This window comes from Crocuta crocuta, unplaced genomic scaffold (genome assembly GCF_008692635.1).
Source record: "Crocuta crocuta isolate KB4526 unplaced genomic scaffold, BGI_CrCroc_1.0 scaffold25, whole genome shotgun sequence".
Taxonomy (NCBI): Eukaryota; Metazoa; Chordata; class Mammalia; order Carnivora; family Hyaenidae; genus Crocuta; species Crocuta crocuta.
This window is the reverse complement of record NW_027532015.1, coordinates 19,058,244-19,078,670: the sequence shown is the minus strand read 5'-3', so window position 1 is coordinate 19,078,670 and position 20,427 is coordinate 19,058,244. Positions and strand designations below refer to the sequence as shown.

Sequence of the window (20,427 nt, the reverse complement as noted above, 5' to 3'; positions counted from 1 at the left end):
TTCAGAATTGGAGGGCCCTGAAAGCCACAGTGAGTAGTGTGAGTCAGCAGCTAATGAGATGACTGCTTTGGGTTTGTAAATTATAAGAAAGACCAAAAAAATGAAAAAAAAAAAAAAAGCATATGGTTTAGAAGAAATACTGGGCTAGATTTGAGGGTCTTGGGGGTAACCTACCTCCCTAAGGAATGGAGACAGCAAATGTAACCGGAAGTTGGAAACCCTACATGTCTAGGGTAGAGATGAAGTAGTTTAGGGCATTTAGAGGATGGGAGTAGAGAGGAGGAACACCCCATCAGCATGTGAACACCATAAGGATATCATCTGTACCTTCATGTTTTCTATTCCAAATTATAGTATAATGTCATAAAAATGAATGAAAGAATAAGTGATGAATAAAAGAATACTGAGATCATAAAGGACGGTGTGGAGAGTAGTCTGGGTTCCAGGTTCCAATCAGATAAATTATCTAAATGGAGTCATCAGTGAAATGAGAATCCCATTAGCTTAACCATAAAAATCCCATTGTTGAGGAATCAGGGGTCAGTGGTTTTTGAGGAGGGCAACTTTGACCAAGTTCTGGAGAATGAACCAATGCACATGCATGACAAGCAAGGGGTAGAAGATGCTAGTGTTTCCACTTCAGTACAGACCAAGAATGCTAGAAGCCTATTTTTCTAGATTCTAGAGTGAGAAGTAAAGTTAACTCACATGAGACCAAGAATGCTAGAAGCCTATTTTTCTAGATTCTAGAGTGAGAAGTAAAGTTAACTCACATGAGACCAAGAATGCTAGAAGCCTATTTTTCTAGATTCTAGAGTGAGAAGTAAAGTTAACTCACATGAGACCAAGAATGCTAGAAGCCTATTTTTCTAGATTCTAGAGTGAGAAGTAAAGTTAACTCTCATGAGAACAATCTCCACACTGCAAAAGCTAGAGATGGGGTTTTCACCTGGAATGGAGATGACATGAATACTGGAAGAGTCTGTTAAGCTCCTGTATCAATCTTTCTGAGTGACCTGAGTCTACACATATAGTCGTAGTTACACACATACTCACTCACTCAGACAAATGGACTCTGGTGTTAGATAGCCTAGGTTTACAGCCTGACACACCCACTTAAGTAAACATGTGCCAAACCCTGTAATTTCTTGGAACCTCCATTTTACTTTCTGCAAAACAGCTAAGTCCTGTGGGTAAGAAAAGCGAATGTGTTCAGTCTAGCATCTGGCATACAGTAAGCTATCTAAGATCAATAGTTCTTGCTAATTTATGTACTTTTTAGAACCCTTTCACTCCAAGATGGCTGGGACCATTAACAGAGTTCAAGTTGTATAGGAAAATTGTAATATAAGTTTAAAATATGGGAGAGGTGCCTGGGTGACTCAGTCAGTTAAGTGTCCGGCTCTTGCTTTCAGCTAAGGACATGATCTCATGGTTTTGTGGGTTGGAGCCCATGTCTGGCTCCACACTGTTGGTGCAGAGACTCTGCTTGGGATTCTCTGTCTCCTTCTCTCTCTGCACCTCCAACACACACGCTGTCTCTGTCACTCTCAAAATAAGTTTATTTAAACTCAAAAAAAAAAAAAAGATTGCTTAAAAAAAAAAAGATGAGAACAAATCCTTATCTCATGGGTAAGACCTTTGGTGGAGACATTGCTTAATACACAGATAGTTAAAGAGGAAAGTATCCTGTTGTTGTAAGACTGGGAAGGATATCACTGGGGAGCTGTTTTGGGAAATCCTATAAAGGAACATCATCTAATCATCTCAGTGTAGGTATATGTGATGTAATGCAGGAGTGGGGACAGGAGACATTGTGCAATAATGAGTGTTGTATGATCCTCTATAGTAAAAGAATTTAACTTTGACCAAAAAGAGGTCTGACCTTTGCCCTTGACTTCTGAAGGATAATGTTTAAACCCTTTGAATGTCATGCCTGATAGAAGTGTTTCGGTTTTCCTAGAGCCCTTGGGTTGCCCCACACAGTCTGACAGTGTGATTTGGGGTGAGGAAGGTTGGCTTATGACGTCAACCTCTAGAGGGGCTGGAGATTGAATTCAGCTACATGGGTATCAGCCATACCTGCATGTTGTATCCCCAATAACCTCTGGACACTGGACTCAAGCGAACTTTACTGGTCACCAGTGTTTCATGTATGTTGTCATGTATTGATGCCAGGAAAGTAACTCTGTCCACCAACTTCAAGGGGGGAGAACAACTGGAACTTCCCTGGACTCTGTGTTGTGTGCCTTTCCCCCTTGGCTGATTTCTATCTGTATCTTTTCGTTATAATAAATCTTACCCATTGGTATAACACTAGTCTTTCTAGAAAATTATCAAACCTAAGTGCTGTCTTAGGGATTCCCAAACTTCGAATGGGTGTCAAAGGTGAGGCTAATCTTGATGACTGCTCTTTTTAACTACAAGTACCACAATTCCACTTTTTTTGGAAAGGAGAGAAGGGAAGAGAGAAGGGAGAAATCCTGAGAGGGGAAGAGGGAAGAAGGGAAGGAGGGAGGAGGAGAAGAAAGAAAACGTCAACCACTATCTATCTGTATAGGTATGTGTTTGCACATATCAGGGCAAAGTATGGAAGTATTTTTGCTTCCGATGAGCAAAATAATTGTCCCGCAAGGATGTCCATATCCCAATCCCCAGAGCCTGAAAAGATGTTAGATTTTTGGCACAGGGGAATTAAAGTTGCCTGTGGAATTAAGACTGCTAATCAGCTGGTTGTAAACAAGGGGGATTACCCTGGATTATCTGAATAGATTGAATGTAATCAAAAGGACCCTGAAAAGTAGAAGAGGGAGTTGGAGAATCAGAAGATGTTACTAAGGAAGAACCCATCAGATGTAAGATTTCTGGCTTAGAAGATGGGAGAAAGGGAACTATTAGCCAACGACTGTGAGTGGCTTCCAGAAACTAGAAAAGCTAATGAACCCAGTCCTCCCCCTAGAGCATCTGGAAGGGAACCCAGGTCTACTGATGCCTTGATTTTATCCCAGTGAAACCTGGATCACACTTGTAACAAACAGAACTGTAAAATAAATCTGTGTTGTACTAAGCCACTAAATTTGTGGCAATTTGCTACAGCAGCCACAGAAAATAATTCTAAATACCTAAGTATCAATATTGGCTACCTAAGAGAGATAGGTATTTATTTTAAAGTGATACTTAAAAAAATAGAGTAGCGGGGCGCCTGGGTGGCTTAGTCGGTTAAGCATCCGACTTTCGCTTAGGTCATGATCTCGCAGTTCGTGGGTTCGAGCCCCGCGTCGGGCTCTGTGCTGACTGCCAGCTCAGAGCCTGGAGCCTGTTTCAGTCTGTGACTCCCTCTCTCTCTGACCCTCCCCTGCTCATGCTCTCTCTCTCTCTCTCCTAGAAATAAATAAAAATATTAAAAAAAGAAAAAAATAGAGTAGAGTCTTCTTTCCTAGAAGATGGTCTCTTCACTTTTGATGCTGATGATTTCAACACGTATGTTTCCTAAAAAATTCAACTGTACTAGGTCCAAAATCTAACTTGTCATCTTTCTAGAACAATAGCCTCTTCTCTTGGTGCCGATTTCTGCTAAGGGCTCCCCTCTTCTCCTACTAGTTTACAATCGGTCTCTAAGTTCAGAGGTGCTGCTGTCATACTTCTCAAATGTGACACTTCCCTGTTTCCACTGGCTTCATTTAGCTTGTCACCTCGCTCTAGGACTGCGACAGCCACACCTACCTGGCCTCTCTATCTTCATCTCTCCCCACTCTGGTTCAGTCCATTCTTCAGAACCAGGTAAATATTCTGAGAGCACATCTTCCACATGTAACTTTGTGGTTTTCGATCTTCTTTGGCTTTTCCCTTCCCACAGACTCACAGTTTAAATGTCTTCACTCCCAGCTACTTCACTTCTTTTTACTTTCTTTTGAAAGAATGGCTTTTTAACTCCAAATGTATTATTTCTAAATCATACCACATAGATTTCACAGCCTAAAGGATTTTGATTTTTATGATTTATTTTTGCCATGTAAAAGCCTCACTTTTCCTGGATCATTTTATTTGTATAGAGATAATTTGATTCAAACAGTACTCTAACTCATATGAGTTGTGTTCACTGTGTTGTCCAGAATTAAAAACTTTAATTTTCTGGTTAAACCGTGTGAAATCAATTGATGATACTGTTAATATAATTCTTAACTCCTTTTTGCTGGTATTATTTTTCAAGATACTATATATATTAAACAATGAATAATTCTCCAAAGTTTGTACTAAAATCATAAGTTTTAAAGTAAGTTAAAAAAATAACTCCTGCTCACATGTAACTCCCCTTTCTCAGAAGTTTGCCACTTGTGGGGCACCTGGATGGCTCAGTCGATTGAGCATCCAGCTTCGGCTCAGGTCATGATCTCACTGTTTGTGGGTTCAAGCCCCATGTTGGGCTTTGTACTGACAGCTCAGAGCCTGGAGCCTGTCTTCGGATTCTGTGTCTCCCTCTCTCTCTGACCCTCCCCTGCTCACACTGTCTCTCTCTCTCTCAAAAATAAGTAAAAACATCAAAAAGAATTTTTAGAAGTTAGCCACTTGCAATTCTTTTACTAAATATTATGCTTTATGCAACTATTTCTTGCTGTTTCAGTTTTAGATATTATATTTCAACTTCTCACCATAACAGACAAATATTTAGTGTTCCTGGATACGCCTCACGTTTCCTCATTCTCCAACCTACTCATATATCAGAATTTGTTGTGTAGATAATACGATTCTGACTCTGTAGCTATTATTTACAATTTAGCAACACAGTGCATTGTGATTACATTTTCCTTTTCTTTACAATTTTTTTGTCTTTGGAGTTGATCATTGCCTTGTGGGCTTTTGTTTCTTTGCTTAGTTTTGGGTGTGCCTATTGCTAATTCATCCAGAAACCTCTGCCTGTGATGTAAATCTCCTCCCAGCAACTAGACACATAAGGTATTTACCAACTTCATCTTCCGGTTAGAGATGTCCTCCTGATTCCCCTGCCTGTCTGGATTGGCTGTTGTCTATACCTGCCACACAGCTACCCCATATGTGTGTGTGGCGGGGGGGGAAGGGGGTAGCATCCTGGTTATTCTCTCTTGCCCTCTCCTATGTAATATCCTCTGTGTGCTTAGCTTCATGACTTTCTCTTCCTCAGTTTACTGCCTCTCTTGGAAGATGGAGGAGAGCACATCTTCCATAGCTTCCTCAGGAAACTATTTCTTTTCCCCAGAACTTTTACTTTGAAAAATTTAAAACCTGGAGAAAAATTGAAGACTTTTTCAATCAACACATATATTTTAAACACTTTACCACATTTACTATTTATCTGTCTCTTCCTCTCTCTCTTTTCTAGGCCCTTGGCCTTCTCTCCACCAATCTAATTATCCCCCTGTGAACTAGTTGAGAATTGTTTACAGACCTCATAACTTCAACCTGAAGTATTTCACCATGTGCCTTCTGAAAGTCATGCATGTAGGACCTGAATTTCCTAGCCACAATATACTCACTACACTCAGGAAATTACATATCAATATAATACTGTTATCTGGAATGCATCCATACTCATATTTCCTCCATTGTGTCAGTGCTATCCTTCAATGATCTCTCTCTCTCTCTTTCTCTCTCTCTTTTTTCCCATTTTATTCTTCCAGGATCCAATTAGGGACCTTGTATTACATTTAGTTGTTAGGTTTCTGTAGCCTCCTTTCAAATTACAGTCCCCACTTTATAAAACTGACATTTTTTTTTTAACATTCCAGGTAAATTGTTTTTCAGAATGTCATTCAATTGGGTTTTGTCTCATTTCTCATGCCATATTTATCTCCTTTAAAGTGTTGTTTTCTAGAAGGTTTAAGCCCTTTGCCTGATGTAAGCTATAGAGAAGGCAAATACATACATATTCATATGCATATACATAAACATATTCACAAATTCAAGTTTGTACATAATTTCAAGTGGCTCACAGACCTTCCCTTGAAGCCTCTACCTGCAGATACACAAAACCCAGGCAAAGACTGTCCTCTAAACGTAAGTGGCATGGGTTATGGGACTTATGATGCTGCTCCTCAGCAATAGTGCTTGAGTGACTTTTTAAGTCACATATTTATTAGAAACGTTACCTCTTAAGTTATGGATTGTTTCCCTAAAATTCATACGTTGAGGTCCTAGTACTGTAGAATATGGCTGTATTTGGAAACAGAGTCTTTAAAAAAGTAATTAAGTTAAAATGAGGTCATTAGGATAGGCTGTAATCAATATGGCTAGTGTCCTTTTAAGACGAGAAGATTGGGATGCAGACAGAGACATCAGACAGGTGCATGCACAGAGAGCCAGACATGCAGAGTCATGGGGAGAGGGTAGTCATCTCTAAGCCAAGGAGAAGGGCCTTAGGAGAAGCCAGCCCTGCATCACCTTGATCTTGGACTTCTAGCTTCCAGACTTGTGAGAACAATAAAATTCTGTAATTTAAGCCACCCAGTCTGGGGTAGTTTGTCATGGCAGCCCTAGGAAACAAATGTTGGTTCCTTTCTGAATGCTCTGAGAAAATTTTTAAAACTGTCAATATTTTTATTTATTTTTGATAAATAAATAAAAGAGTGCAAGCAAGGGAGGGGCAGGGAGAGATGGAGACAGAATCTGAAGCAGACTCCATCCAGGCTCTGAGCTGTCAGCACAGAGCCCGACACAGGGCTTGAACTCATGAACTTTGAGATCATGACCTGAGCTGAAGTCTGATGCTTAACTGGCTGAGTCACCCAGGTGCCCCATCTCTGAGAAAATTTTAATTATTTCCCCCTCCATTCCTATAGCATTTCATTAATATGACTAAGATAGCACATATCACACTGTATTATAGTTTAAAATGTCTCTTGTACCAGACTGAAGCTCTTTAGAGTAGATGCTTAACATTCTTGCATCACCTGGCATAAAATCTATGGCTTGATGGTGCTCAGTTGTTATTTGTTACTCTGAACTGAATGAAAGCATCCAAAGGGCTTTTATTTCATGGGCAAGTCTTACCTTTTAAGTGATAGCTATTTCTGAAATGCTATAGATGTAGGAAAAGATTTGGATCACATACAAAGTTATATCTAGTAAAGTTATTATAATTTATTATAATTTGGTTCATTAGACATTTATGACGGTGGGCTTAGACCTCCCAGGTTATTTCTGAAACCATTAATGATTTATTCAACAAGTGTCTATTGAATGTCTTCTAGGTGCTGGCCATTGTAATAGATAATGAACCAAATGGCAAGCCAAAACTGACCTTGTTTCTGCTTGCATGAAGCTGACATGCCAGAGAAATTCCACAGTTTTGGGAAACAATCCAGTTCCTGCCAGGCTTCAGAGAAGTAGAATGGACCCATAGCCTATATGTTCATGGACCTTGGAGAGCCTTGGAGAACTCAGGTAGTATGATATAACCCTTTAGTTTTTTAGGATGTCTTTTCTGGAGATGTCTCTAGAATTTCACAAATGAGGTCCAGTTGAGAACACTGAGAACAAGAAGAGCCTATTAAAGCTTGGAAAATTTTTGGAAGTAAGATTATTTCTGAGTTTTGAAGTGAGTAAGAGTCTTAGAATTCTAATATTACTGGGGCATATTTCTGCACTTGAGACAAAGGAGGAGAAATAGTGCTCCAGGACCTAGAGACAACCTTGGAAATGTTGACTGTTCAGTAGAAAATAATTGCAATGCCATATGAGGCATCAGACCAGGTTCCTGACTTCTGAATCACAAGAGGTGGTAATTGGTGGTTCAAATGTCAGGCTGGTGCAAGTTTCTCTGGTTAAGCACATTAGTGCCAGACTTTGAAGCTTGGAAGAATTTAGGGGTAGATTAGAGATTAGCAATACTGCAAAGGTCCAGTTAGTAAACATTTTAGACTTTGTGAGCCAAGAAGGAAAATTAAAGATATTATGTACTTATGTATATAAAATCAGAGATGTGTGCATATTTATATAATACGTTAAATAAATTTTTGCACATTGATAAAATTCAAAATATAATAATAACAGAAAATGTTTTATTTAACTAAGGTTCAAAATGACTGTTCCCTACCTCCAAGTTGATTATAAATGTTCAACTGTATTTATTAGCAATGAGATTTTAAGTGTTTTATCTCAGGAAATGTCTTTTCACACACATAGCACTGTGACATATCCATCTCAAGCTATAGGCATTGATTTTACTTTATCATAGTCATCCTTTGGACGTCCAGTAACCCAGCCACTTAACTTATGTATCAGTTTCAAAACCCTGGGTCCTAAAGCCCATGCTGAGCTTTTGCCTTGACCTTCCGGTAAAATGTTGCCTCCCAGCCCTGGTTCAGTATTGCTAACGCCAGTCCCACCTGGACGGCCAGTCCTAGAATCGGCTCCAATACGGGATCGTCACTTGCCAAAGCCTGGCATTCCTGTACTAACAGCCTATCACGGCAGCTTTTTGCTTCCTAGTTATGTTCATCAATCTCTCTGTAGGTATTTTTTGCCTTTTCCTTATAGCAGGCCCTCCTCAAAGTTGGCCACCGGCCTCCCTGTTATTGTGTTATTTGAGGTCTTTCAACCTTGACAGACAGACTCCTCCTGCTGCTGGGCCTCAGCAGTCACCCCCCACCCCCCCCAGTGTATCTAGTTTCCCTGGGCCTTCCCAGTCTGGCTTGTCCAACTGCCACCAAAGTACTAGTGCTGGAACCAGGAAGGACAGGTTAATGAGACTTAAGGAAGGTGATATTGGCATGCCCCTGGGTCTTTCCCGAGACAACAGCATACTTACTGTCTTTTCTTTGATTTTAGAAAAGGTCTCAGAATTCTGTGGGCACAAGGACCTTGTAGAGTGTGAGAAATATTTATGACTGGTGAGAGATGTAATGATAGCCGCCTTTCAGAGCACAAATGTTCTAGGCCGTTAAGTATTACATTCTGCAGAGTGAAGCTTTCAGAACCTAGAAGGTGCAGATTGTTCTAAGTTTTACGGGGGGAAAGAATATAGAGGCTTACAAATTTCAAGTAATTTAGAGAGTAACAGGACAAAATCTAGGTGACTAGATGGTATATTCCAAAGCCTATTCGCATGGAAGATGTGGATTTGGCCAGAGTCCCCTGCTCAGGTGAACTATTGGGAATAAGGTATTTTTTAAAATGTTTATTTACTTTTGAGAGACAGAGAGTGAGAGAAAGAGAGAGAGAACAAGTTGGGGAGGGGCAGGAAGAGAGAGAGACACAGAATCTGAAGCAGGCTCCAGGCTCTGAGTTGTCAGCACAGAGCCCTACACGGGGCTCGAACTCATGAATGGTAAGATTATGACCTGAGCCAAAATCAGATGCTTACCCAACCGAGCAACCCAGGTGCCCCTGTTGGGAATAAGTTTTAAGACTTGAGACACTCAAAAGAGGTTGGGGTTTAGGGGAATTAAGACCAGAGACTGGACAATCTAACATCTCTACTACACCTCTGTGTAAATACCTCAGGTAAATTTCCTGAGGTTTACTAGCCTCAGGACCTGAAGGACTAAGATATTTTTCCATTAACTTAGTAACTTTTAGATAATTCAATATCACCTTGATGAGAAGAATTTGATGTCAGGGATTAGCCAATAAGTGAGCGATGCAAGATGTTATCAGAGGTCACTTGACTTCCTTATCTAGTGTTTTTGTGTTCTCAGGGTTGAAAAAAGATGGAAGATGAGGTACAGCAGAGAGGAAGGAAGCTTGGGCAGAGGGGAGTGATAAGAATTATATCACAAAAAAACAGAGCCAGAGTCAGTGGTATTCTGGTGAACAAAGCTGGTATAGAATCAAGTGACATCATGGAGAATACCAGCAAGCAGGATCTGAGTGCAGCTGGGGTATCAGTACCAGGTAAGCATTCTGGAGTCAAGGTATACAAATTATTATAGAAAATATCAGGACAAAGAGTTGAGAATCAAGAAGACAGAAACCAAGATAGTAGATTCTGGAGGGCCAAATAAGGAGGAGAGGTTGAAATGAGGCGAAGTCTTATAAAGAACTAAAAATGTGAGATGTTCAAAGGATGTATCAGTCAAGATTCTCCAGAGAAACAGAAGAAGGTGGAGGTGGAGGTGGGGGTGGGGGGAGAGGGAGACAGACAGACAAAACAGAGAGGACAGAGAGAGAGAGTGAGAGAGAAGAGGGAAAGGAATTGACTCGATTGTGGAGGCTAACAAGTCTGAAACTTATACTTACCCTGAAACTTATATGTCAGGGTGAGCTAACAGGCTGGAAACTTGGGCTCATGTTGTAATTTTGAGGCAAAATTTCTTGTTCTTTTTGCCTCAAACTGAGGTGGGTGGAAAGCCACAATATTCTTAAGGGTAATCTTTTTTTGTTAAAAATTAATTGATTGTAGATACTAACACATTTACGAAAAAAATCATGGCAATATCCTAGATTAGCTTTTGATTAAATAACTTGAGTACCACAGCTTCGCCAAACTGACACACAAAACTACCGTCACAGAGAGGAAGGTAAAAGTAAGAGCACCGTTAATGAGAGTCAAGGCAGACTAGAGAGATTGTCATAAGTGCAAGTAGAAGAATTGAAGCTCTATGTCAGATGACTAGATAGAAGCCACAATGCCTAGGAATCTCCTAATTTTGAAACAAATTGTGGTGTAGACTTGATTTTTCTTTCTTACAATCTCTTTGCCACAGCAGCAATCATGACAACAGTACTCCCTGAAGTGGCAGCGTCAAGACCAGGCAGAATCTTACTTCTGAAATAGCAGCAACCATGGTGATCTTGGGCAAGTAGTCAAGCTCTAGAGGTCCTCTTGTCTTATCTTAAACCTAAAGTGTAAGTAGACCCCATAGTAAATGTTTGCAAAAGAGAATTCAAAAGTGTACGTACTGCTCAAAGCAATGTGTTTACACTGAATGCGGCTACAATATAAAATGGCTTGGAGGGATATTTTAACCCCAAATCCAGAAGATTCTAATTCAGTTGAAAGTGGACTGGGCTTCAGATTTTGAAAAATTAAAATTAAAATTTTAAAAGACTACTTGGGGTGTTTCTAAGTTTATCCACTGCAGAGAACTGTTTGCCAAGGTATCCAAACAGAGTTTTGTTTACTTCTTTGTTGTCCACGTAAAGAAGTCTTTGGACCTTGATTTAGGTTATCTCTATGGCGTCTTCCTCTAAAACTCATTTCTTCTGTGTCAGCAACTCATGCAGGTACTTCCACTGGTTAGGCCTGAAGGTAAGGTTGAGGGGTCTCCTGGAGTGAGAAAGAACAGCACAAACCCTTAAAAGGGAACGTGACTCTTACTCTGCAGGGCTTTTCCTTAAGCACATGGGCTCCCATAATAGAAAAAGGGATTTTGACATGACTTTCAGAAATAATGTTCATATTTATAAGTCATTGTATGTTAGGATAGATTGTTTTCCTATTTCTTTCCACTGCTTTTAAGATTGTAATAGTTTAGATTAGTGGTTTCCAAGGAATATACTGCAACCTACAGGCTTTTTTTTTTTTTTTTAATAATCGTTACATTAGAAAAGAGTTCCCAAGCTTTTTGTGACCAAGGAGGTTATCATAGGACTCAGGTTCCCGGGAATCTGGCTACATTGCTTATTAATTTATTTCTTTCATCATAAACTTGTACCCCTTCTCAGCATGAAGTGCATGTACCAGGACGCACTGGTCTCTATAACTAAGAAAAGAGGGAGTTAATTGCTTAATGAAAGTTGACTTGAATTTGGGGAGTTAGAAGATGACTTGGGTTTCATTTCTACCTCTGGAATCTAGTAAATATGTGACTTGGGGCAAGTAAGTCACAGAACTGAATTCGAATAATCAGACCTTTATTTGACACAACTACAAAATAGGAATAAAATGTTTGTAATGGATGTTAAGTTTGACATGAGATAAAATGTATGAAAACATTTCAAACTGTGAACCTGTAAAATAAAAGACATATTCTTATATAATTAAGTACTTTATATAAATTCAACAGAGTTTTGGGATCCTATATAGCTAAAGCACATTTTTAATATGCTGATTTTCAACTGTGAAATGAAGTTTATACAAATGCAGAAACTCCCTGGATTTTAATAACAAAGGCTTTTATTTTGGGTTATTTTTGAGGAAAACAAATGATCAAAATGTATCAAAATTTGATTATTATGTTATTCCTGTTCCATATATTTTGATTAGTATTTAGTATTTGTCTACAATGTCCTGGAAAAGGACTTTCATCTCTTGATGTTATTGTTATTACACCTTTTTCCCTCTCTTTTGATTGTCCAATCACTGAAGAGCTGCGCCCTTCCCAAACATATAAAAGTTACTCACAGTGACTTAACTCATTCAGTTTCTCTTTGCTGGACTAGGAAAAGGAAGGAGTGCTACTGTCATCTAGCAAAACAGGTTTATATGGCTAATGGACTCTACTCAGATCTTATCAATGGAAGAACCTGTCCAGAAGAACACTGTTAGGAAATATAAAATAATTTGTATTGTAAGTAGTTTTTAATTTTAATCTTTGTAGCTTTATGATAAACGTTAAGTGTATAACTCCCCATTTGCCTTTGTGTTGCTATTTAAGTGTAAAGTTTTAAGTGATTGCATTCAGTTTTATGCCTTCTGACAGCTCTGATACCAAGTTAATATTTTTAATCCTATGTTGCCTGAGAAATTTGAATAACAAATTAGCATTTGATCAGTTCTAAAAAGTTGGAATCTTGTGACCAAACACTTTGCAACATTGATTTTAGCATGATTATAATCACAACATACAGCACCATTTTATTGCATGAATATTTAATTTACAAAATTAAAAATCACTCTATGTCATAGTCTTTGTTGGACTGTTGCTTTTATCCTAGTTTTCTTTACTCCTAAAGATAGTCCCTTTAGCCTATTTTCTCTGTTTTTTTTTTTTTTTTTTAATATGTTAAGATCTTCCCTGTCCTGGAAAAAAAAAAAAAAAAAAAAGCTTTCCTTGATTGTATTACTCTCTCAAATGTTTGGGGAAGGGGAGCTGCATCCACTGCCCCCGTTTTCCCACCACCCATCCATTCCCTGTTCCCTTGCTTGATTTTACTCACCTGAAGTCATCTCCTTGGAAGTCTTTCCTTCTCCTCTGTCCCCCTGATCTGTCTCCTTAACAATAATATATGCGTATTGTTATGTTCTTGTCTTGAATTATTCTCTGCCCTTGCTCCATGGTGGCATCGATATTCCCATTTTTATGACTTTTCTCTTTATCTGCATTCTTGGCGGATTTATCTTTCTTCTTTCTTGCACATTGCACATAGCATTCCACCAAACCTTGTCTAAATATCTTTTCTTTAGGCAACCTTATCTTTTTATGATTGTAAAAGTCATATTTTCAACCAAGAATTTCAAGTAGGCCGGTAGATCTGACTTCTTGCTGAGTTTCTGTCACAAGACTTCAAATGCCTGCTTGCTGGCTCTTCATCCAGTAACTCCAGCCAAAAACAACTGCATAATTTCTCACACCAATATATCGTGCTGCAGTTTTCTCCTACGTTCCCTGCCTTAATTAATGTCACCACCGTTCGGTCACTTAAGCATTGTTTCTAGAAGTAAATGAAACAATGTATGTAAACATTGAGCCGAGGAAGTATAACAATGTAAACTGTCAATATATTCTATTTAGTCATTACCCTTCTGGGAACTTTAGAATGCTCTTTTAGCTCTTATGCCATTTATTAGATTTATTCCATCTATAAATTCACGAAATTCTAAACTCCTTGAAAGCAAAATTTTGTACATCACTTATTTTCTTTCTTGTATCCTTATAGTGGTTTACTAGTATGTGTAATAGAAGCTCAGTATTTTAAAATCATAGTTTCTGAAATACCCTGTTTCTAAATTTTAACATAGGTTTCATTTAAGAAACTTCAGCTGTATCCACTGTGTTGCTGGCATTCTTTATTCAGCTATCTAAAGCCAAATGTTGGCTTCGTGGTGATTTTGGAGTCTGGAGTTCTCTCCCCATTTTGTAGCTAGCATAAATAGTTAAAGATGCATATGCACCTCAATATCAAGAAGCTAATTCATAATTACTCATTTAGAGGAAGTAATTATATGAGATTAAACATGAAACTTCTTTGAGGCACCTGGGTGGCTCAGTCGGATGAGTGTCCAGCTTCGGCTCTGGTCATCATCTCATGGTTTGTGAGTTTGAGCCCCTCATCCAGCTCTGTGCTGACAGCCTGTCAGATCCTCTGTCCCCCTTTCTCGGCCCCTACCTGCTTGCACTCTCCCCAAAATAAATAAAATTTTTAAATAAATGAAGCTTCTTCTCAGGGAACTTACAGAATAATGCAGAGAGCAAGCCAAAAATACACGAGCAAGTAGAGTCATGAAGAAATAGACACTAAGATTTAACAGGAGAAAGCTCTAGAGGATTCTACGGATAGCCAAATGTTGTTTATTTTTCCATCAAATTTGAATGGTAAAAGGATTAATGAGAAGGTATAAACCAATTTGTAAATCGATAATGCAGAAGGTTTACCATAGGACTACTTCCCAGTGTTTCCCTGCTTTGTATTCTTAATCCTGGTCATGTGTGGCTTTTGAGCATCGTAATAAGGGACTAAGTGCTAGTGATGCTATTTAATAGCTCTTTATGTTCACTTTCCCTCTCCATTCTTTCCACTGAATGCTGAAAGGTCACTGAAACTGGGAGCTAAGTTTCAGACTTTATTTAAGAATTGTTTTCATAGGAAGTGCCTGGCTGGCTCAGCCTATAAAGCATGTGACTCTCGATCTCGGAGTTGTGAGTTTGAGCCCCATGTTGGGTATAGAGATTACTTAAAAATAAAACATTTTAAAAAGATTTGTTTTCATAATATTTTAACATATTTTCTCAGTCACTGAAACCACGTCTGTTGTAAAAGTTAGGTATGTTAATTTTCCAGTTGATTTTCAGAATGAAAACAAAATCAGTGGTTTATGTTATTATTGAAGCAAATTTTAATACTGTGTTTTTTTTGAAAGTGATTTTTAAAAAAAAAGCTTTATTACAAAGGGTATTGGTGTTAAAAAATACATTCCTAAATAATTCATGTGTCTGTTGTGTGTGTATATTTCATGGCAGTATATATTTTTCAAGCTCTGTCATCCAGCATGCTTATCATTGGACTTACTGGGTGGAGGACAAGGTCAGTGGGAAGGATTCTCTGTAGTTATATCACAGTTTAATTCTAGTCATTGAATAAAGTCCACTACACTGAAGAGCCTTGCCAGCAGTAGTGATGATGAGTAACATACACAATCTTTGGTCACAGAACCTCTACATCATTTGTCTGAGCTGTAGATCAAAGCAGATCATTTGCCAGTTAATTATTTGAATATTTTATTTTTTACATGTATTAAATATTCTCATTCCCCTCCACAGGACAGAGCTGGGGAGGAGGGAATCCCCTGCTCCCTAGGAATGAGGTAGTTACCGATTTCACAATTCAGGAATGCTCTTAGGTAAATGATCTCCAAACAGGTACCTAGTTAAGAGTGAGAAATGGGCAAAGGTAAATGACTCCAGTGGCGGGTTTCATTCATATTTTAACTCAATCTGAGAGTAAGCTAACCAGGACTGATACATTTGAATTTAAAGATCTGTAATAAATAGCATTTTAAACTCGTTCCCAAAGCTTTCTTAATTTCAGGCATTTAAAAATATAATTTCCTCTGTCACTGTTGATCTGGTAATATGAATAACTAGCATGCTGTGTGCCTTTAAGATTCACTGACGGAGGGGGGTATCTTTGTACCTTTGTACATTTTTAAAAAATTGTAAAGGTCACTTTTCCTTTTTTAAATAATAGGTTCTTCTTGCGTTGTTGGTGATTGTGTCACTTGGACTGGGCCTGGGGCTTGGACTCAGGCGACAAGAAGAACAAGGTATACCCCTCAGTATTTTCTCAACACATTTCCTGATTTCTCCTTTCTCCTCACCTTCAACTCTGAAACTTGTCCCCTCTCTGGAGCCCCCTCTCTCCTGCATGCAGCACACTTTTCGAAGGCTTTTCCTTCTCCCACACCATACTTATCAGGAGCCCACGTCTGTGGTTAGCATTATCCAATGTCATTTCTGGGCTTTACTTTTTTGCCCTCACGCCTTGCTCCTTTGAGGTTCATATCATTCCTGTATTTTCCCCCTGATTTGTCCCCACCTTCATAGAGGATTTAATAACTGGATCAAAGACTCCTTCTGTCTTAGTACCTACTCTAGTCATTCCTATCCGCTGATAAACTTGGCCTCAAAAGTCTTAGTTGCTCCCCTCCCAGGACCTCCTGCTATGTGAGTATCACTTTCTTCTTGAAATCTCAGTATTTCTTGGCTAGGCAATGCCACATTCTTGAAATGTAGTGCAGACTAAAAGCTTCATTTTTTTTTTAATGTTTATTTATTTCTGAGACAGAGGGAGACAGAGCTTGAGGTGGGGAGGGGCAGAGAGAGAGGGAGACACAGAATCCGAAGCAGGTTCCAGGCTCCGGGCTGTCAGCACAGAGCCTGACACAGGGCTCGAGCCCTCGAACCGTGAGATCATGACCAGAGCCGAAGTCTCACGCTCAACCAACGGAGCCACCCAGGTGCCCCTGTGTTTATTTATTTATTTTTCCTTCTAAGAGGCAAAGAAAAAATAGGACAAAGATGCTGCAAAATATCAAAACACGTCTCTTTTGCAATATCTGGCCAACATGAACAGTAAATAAACCATTTATACAAGCATTTTCTAAGTCTGGTTATGTATTGTTTTGGTACTTTTATTAAGGGGAAGTAGGAGGTCGAATATTAGATCATGTACATTCCTTTTTAACTTGGCCAATTAACTTTTAGTTAACTTCTCCCTTGGAGAAGGTCTTATTGTTTCTTCATTAGGGAGGCTCTTGGTGAGATTGATAAACAATTTTCCAGTTACGTTTTCACTTAAGAATTAAATGCTCAGTACCCCCAGTATAGCATGGGAACATGGCAGAACTGAAAAGATGGACCTTACCTGGAAAATTACTGTCTTTTTTTGAGTCACTTGGCTGTTTCTGTACTACACTACAGAGCTACAGGTTATGGTTCTGAACTACAGAATTCTAGTCCTAGATCTAACAAGTGTTGGCAGGCCACTTTCATAGTCGTGTTCCGATGTTAGCGTGCACAGCTGTATATCACTTCTTGGTTCTCTTATCCTCAAATCACGTAAATTAATTGCAAGAGGCACATACTAAAATCTGAACAAAATCTCTGATTGTTTTAGCTCTTTCTCTTCTTTATTTTACTGCACCTACTGGCTGGCTTCCCAGTGTCATTGTTCCTTATTCTTGTCTTTTTATCTCAGTCTGTCAGCCCTGATGTGGCACCACCCCTCCCCCTCCCACCCAGGACATTGGCACTGAACTCCAGCCCTTCCTTTGCCAGCTGCCTTAAAATAATCACCTCCTCATTCTACCAGTAATTCCTAATCCCCAACCCTGGACCATTTTCACCATTCTCCATTCCAATTAACTGTCTTTTCATAGGCAAAGTACTTTTTTTCTAGTGTGAATTTTAAAAGTAGCTCTTCTAGTTTTAGTTTGTATATATTCTTACAAATGTATTCTTTCATGTGTCCATACGTTTTACTTATTCTTCAATAATTGAGCACTAACTGTATGCTAGGTACTACTCTAATTACTGGGAAACTTCAAAGAGTTTACATTCTAGCATGGAAGGCAGACAATTAAAAAATAAATAAGTCAAATATATATATGATAAGGAAAGTCCTAAGGAGTAAGTAAAACTGAAAAGGGGATTATACAATATTGAGTTGGAGCTGGGGTGGGGGGGTGTATGTGAAATAACTTTTGTAAATAAGTAAGGGAGGAACAGGGATATTTGCTGGAGAAACATTCCAAGCAAGAGGAAAAAAACAAGTGCAAAGGCCTAAGGCAGGAGCTTGCCTGGCAAGCTCATTTAAAGAGTAACAAGATCAGCGAGCTAGAACTGAGAAGACAAGGAGGGTGGTCATAAAATGAGATGGACCAAAGGACTGAAGAGAAGCCGAATCAGTGAGGTTGGTAGATCAAATATGGCCACAGGCTTTCATTCTGAAAGTGATGGGAAGTGATGGGAGGTTTTGAGCAGAGAAATGACATGCTGTGGTTTGCTTTCAATACACTCATTCAGGCTACTGTGTTATGAATAAATGGCAGATTGAAACCAGGAGATGTGGGGACACCAATTAGGAAATTATTGCCATGATCATACAAGTTTTATGTCTTGAACTATGGCAGTGATTTTGTAACTGGTGAGACATGTTTAGATGCTGGATATCTTTTGATGTGGTAGATAGATTTTATCGACAGGATACATATGGAGAAAGAGAGAAGAATGACCTCAAGATTTTTGATATGAACATCTGGAAATACAGAATTTCCATAACTGAGTTGGGAAACTCTGTAGAAGAAGCTGCTTTGGGGAGAGTAATCAGGAACTCATTTTTGGACATGTTAAATTTGAAATATCTACTAGATGTCCGAGTGGAAAAGCCAAGAAGGCAGTTGGATATACGAGGCTGTCTTTTGAAGGGAAGTTCTAAATAGACATGGAATGAGGCAGTTATCAGCATCATATGTGGGATTTAAAGCAATGTGACTGGAACACACTAACCTTAAAAAATTGGATACATGAGCCAAATCATGGAAGGAGCCTAAATGTCCATCAATTGACGAATGGATTAAGAAGATGTGGTTTATATATACAATGGAATACTACATAGCAATGAGAAAGAATGAAATCTGGCCATTTGTAGCAATATAGATAGAACTCCAGGGTGTTATGCTAAACGAAGTAAGTCAGGCAGAGAAGGACAGATACCATATGTTTTCACTCATATGTGGAACAGGAGAAAGTTAACAGAAGACCATGGGAGAGGGGAAGGGGAAAAAATAGTTAGGGAGAAGGAGGGAGGCAAACCATAAGAGACTCTTAAATACTGAGAACAAACTGAGGATTGATGGGGGGTGGGGGAATGGGGAAAGTGGGTGATGGGCATGGAGGAGGGCACTTGTTGGGACGAGCACTGGGTGTTATATGGAAACCAGCTTGACAATAAACTATAAAAACAAAAAGAGAGAGAGAGAAAGAGAGAGCCGCTGTGGGGAAAAATAAATTAGATGTATGAGGTGGGGGAAAACCCACAGATGAAGCTTAGGAAGAATTTGTCAGGAATGTGGAAAGAAAGTCAGGTGATTGTTGTTTCCTAAAAGCCATGTGCAGAAAATGTTTCAAAGTAGGCTAGTAAATACATAATGCCTTTTATGTAAATGGTATAAGGCCTTATTTATAAAGGCCTTATATAAATGGTATAAACACTTTTTGTGTTACTTTTTCATTGGATGTTTCTTAAGATCTATCTACATTGTTATGCATGCATCTATTCTTATGCATCTATCTACTTACTACCTAGTACCCTTTAGCATGTATCTAATATACTATTTAACCTATGCCCTCCCCCAGTGCCTGATTGACTTCAGCTCCTTCACACCACATATGTGCTTTAGGTTCTCTTATGGACTTGTATGAGATTGCTTCGTTATCTAACAGGAATAGAATTCCTGCGTCTTAGTGATGAAGTTTTTGGGCAAGCGGGGGTTCATGGGGTTCAGAGCTGATGGCCAAGAAAGAATTCATGAAGATGTCTTTGGTGCAAAAAGGTGATTTTATGGAAGCATGGGGACAGGACCCCTGGACAGGAAGATCTATACTGAGGTCCTATTGGGTAACTCATTTATTATATACCCTGAGGTTGGGAGGGGTTCAAGGATAGAGTAAGTCTCTAAGAAATTTTGGGAGCAAGATTTCCAGGACTTTGAGGGGCTAGCTCTTGCTAGGGAAATGCCATTTTTAAAAACTTCAGGGGGCGCCTGGGTGGCTCAGTCGGTTAAGCGTCTGACTTCGGCTCAGGTCATGATCCCATAGTTCGTGGGTTTGAGCCCCATGTTGGGCTCTGTGCTGACAGCCAGCTCAGAGCCTGGAGCCTGCTTTGGATTCTGTGTCTCCCTCTCTCTCTGACCCTCCCCTGCTCACGCTGCCTTTCTCTCCCTCTCTCTTTCTTTCAGAAATAAATAAAGCATTTTTAAAAATTAAAAAAAAACTTCAGTCATGAGACCCTTTAGATGCATATCAAGGGGCCATAAGCTTGGAGTATGATTGTCAGCATATATCTTAGGCAGTTGGGATAAAGGAAGTAGACTTACAGGATCCTCGAGGTTGAGATAATGTTAGTCCGAGATTCCCTTTTGACCCCAGCAATGTGTCATCCTTGAGGCAGCTGAGCTCCTAGAGGGAGATCACTCTGCTGGTCTCCGGGACTTGTTAATGGGCTGTAGGCAATAAGGGAATTTACTTTTTCATTTGCCTGAGTTTCCCATATCACCATGGCAAGCCCTTAAAC

The 20,427-nt window shown here is 39.3% G+C and overlaps 1 protein-coding gene across 1 annotated transcript in view; it reads left to right on the top strand.

The window, feature by feature from the left end:
* The first annotated feature begins 9,761 nt into the window (after positions 1 to 9,761).
* ENPP3 (ectonucleotide pyrophosphatase/phosphodiesterase 3) overlaps positions 9,762 to 20,427 on the top strand; it is a 74,811-nt gene continuing 64,145 nt past the window's right edge. Inside the window, exons 1-4 of the mRNA XM_077776099.1 lie at positions 9,762 to 9,867; positions 10,680 to 10,821; positions 12,358 to 12,485; positions 15,823 to 15,898. Of these exons, the coding sequence (XP_077632225.1) occupies positions 12,408 to 12,485; positions 15,823 to 15,898 (154 nt within the window). The 5' untranslated portion in view covers positions 9,762 to 9,867; positions 10,680 to 10,821; positions 12,358 to 12,407. The remainder of the gene's footprint in view (positions 9,868 to 10,679; positions 10,822 to 12,357; positions 12,486 to 15,822; positions 15,899 to 20,427) is intronic.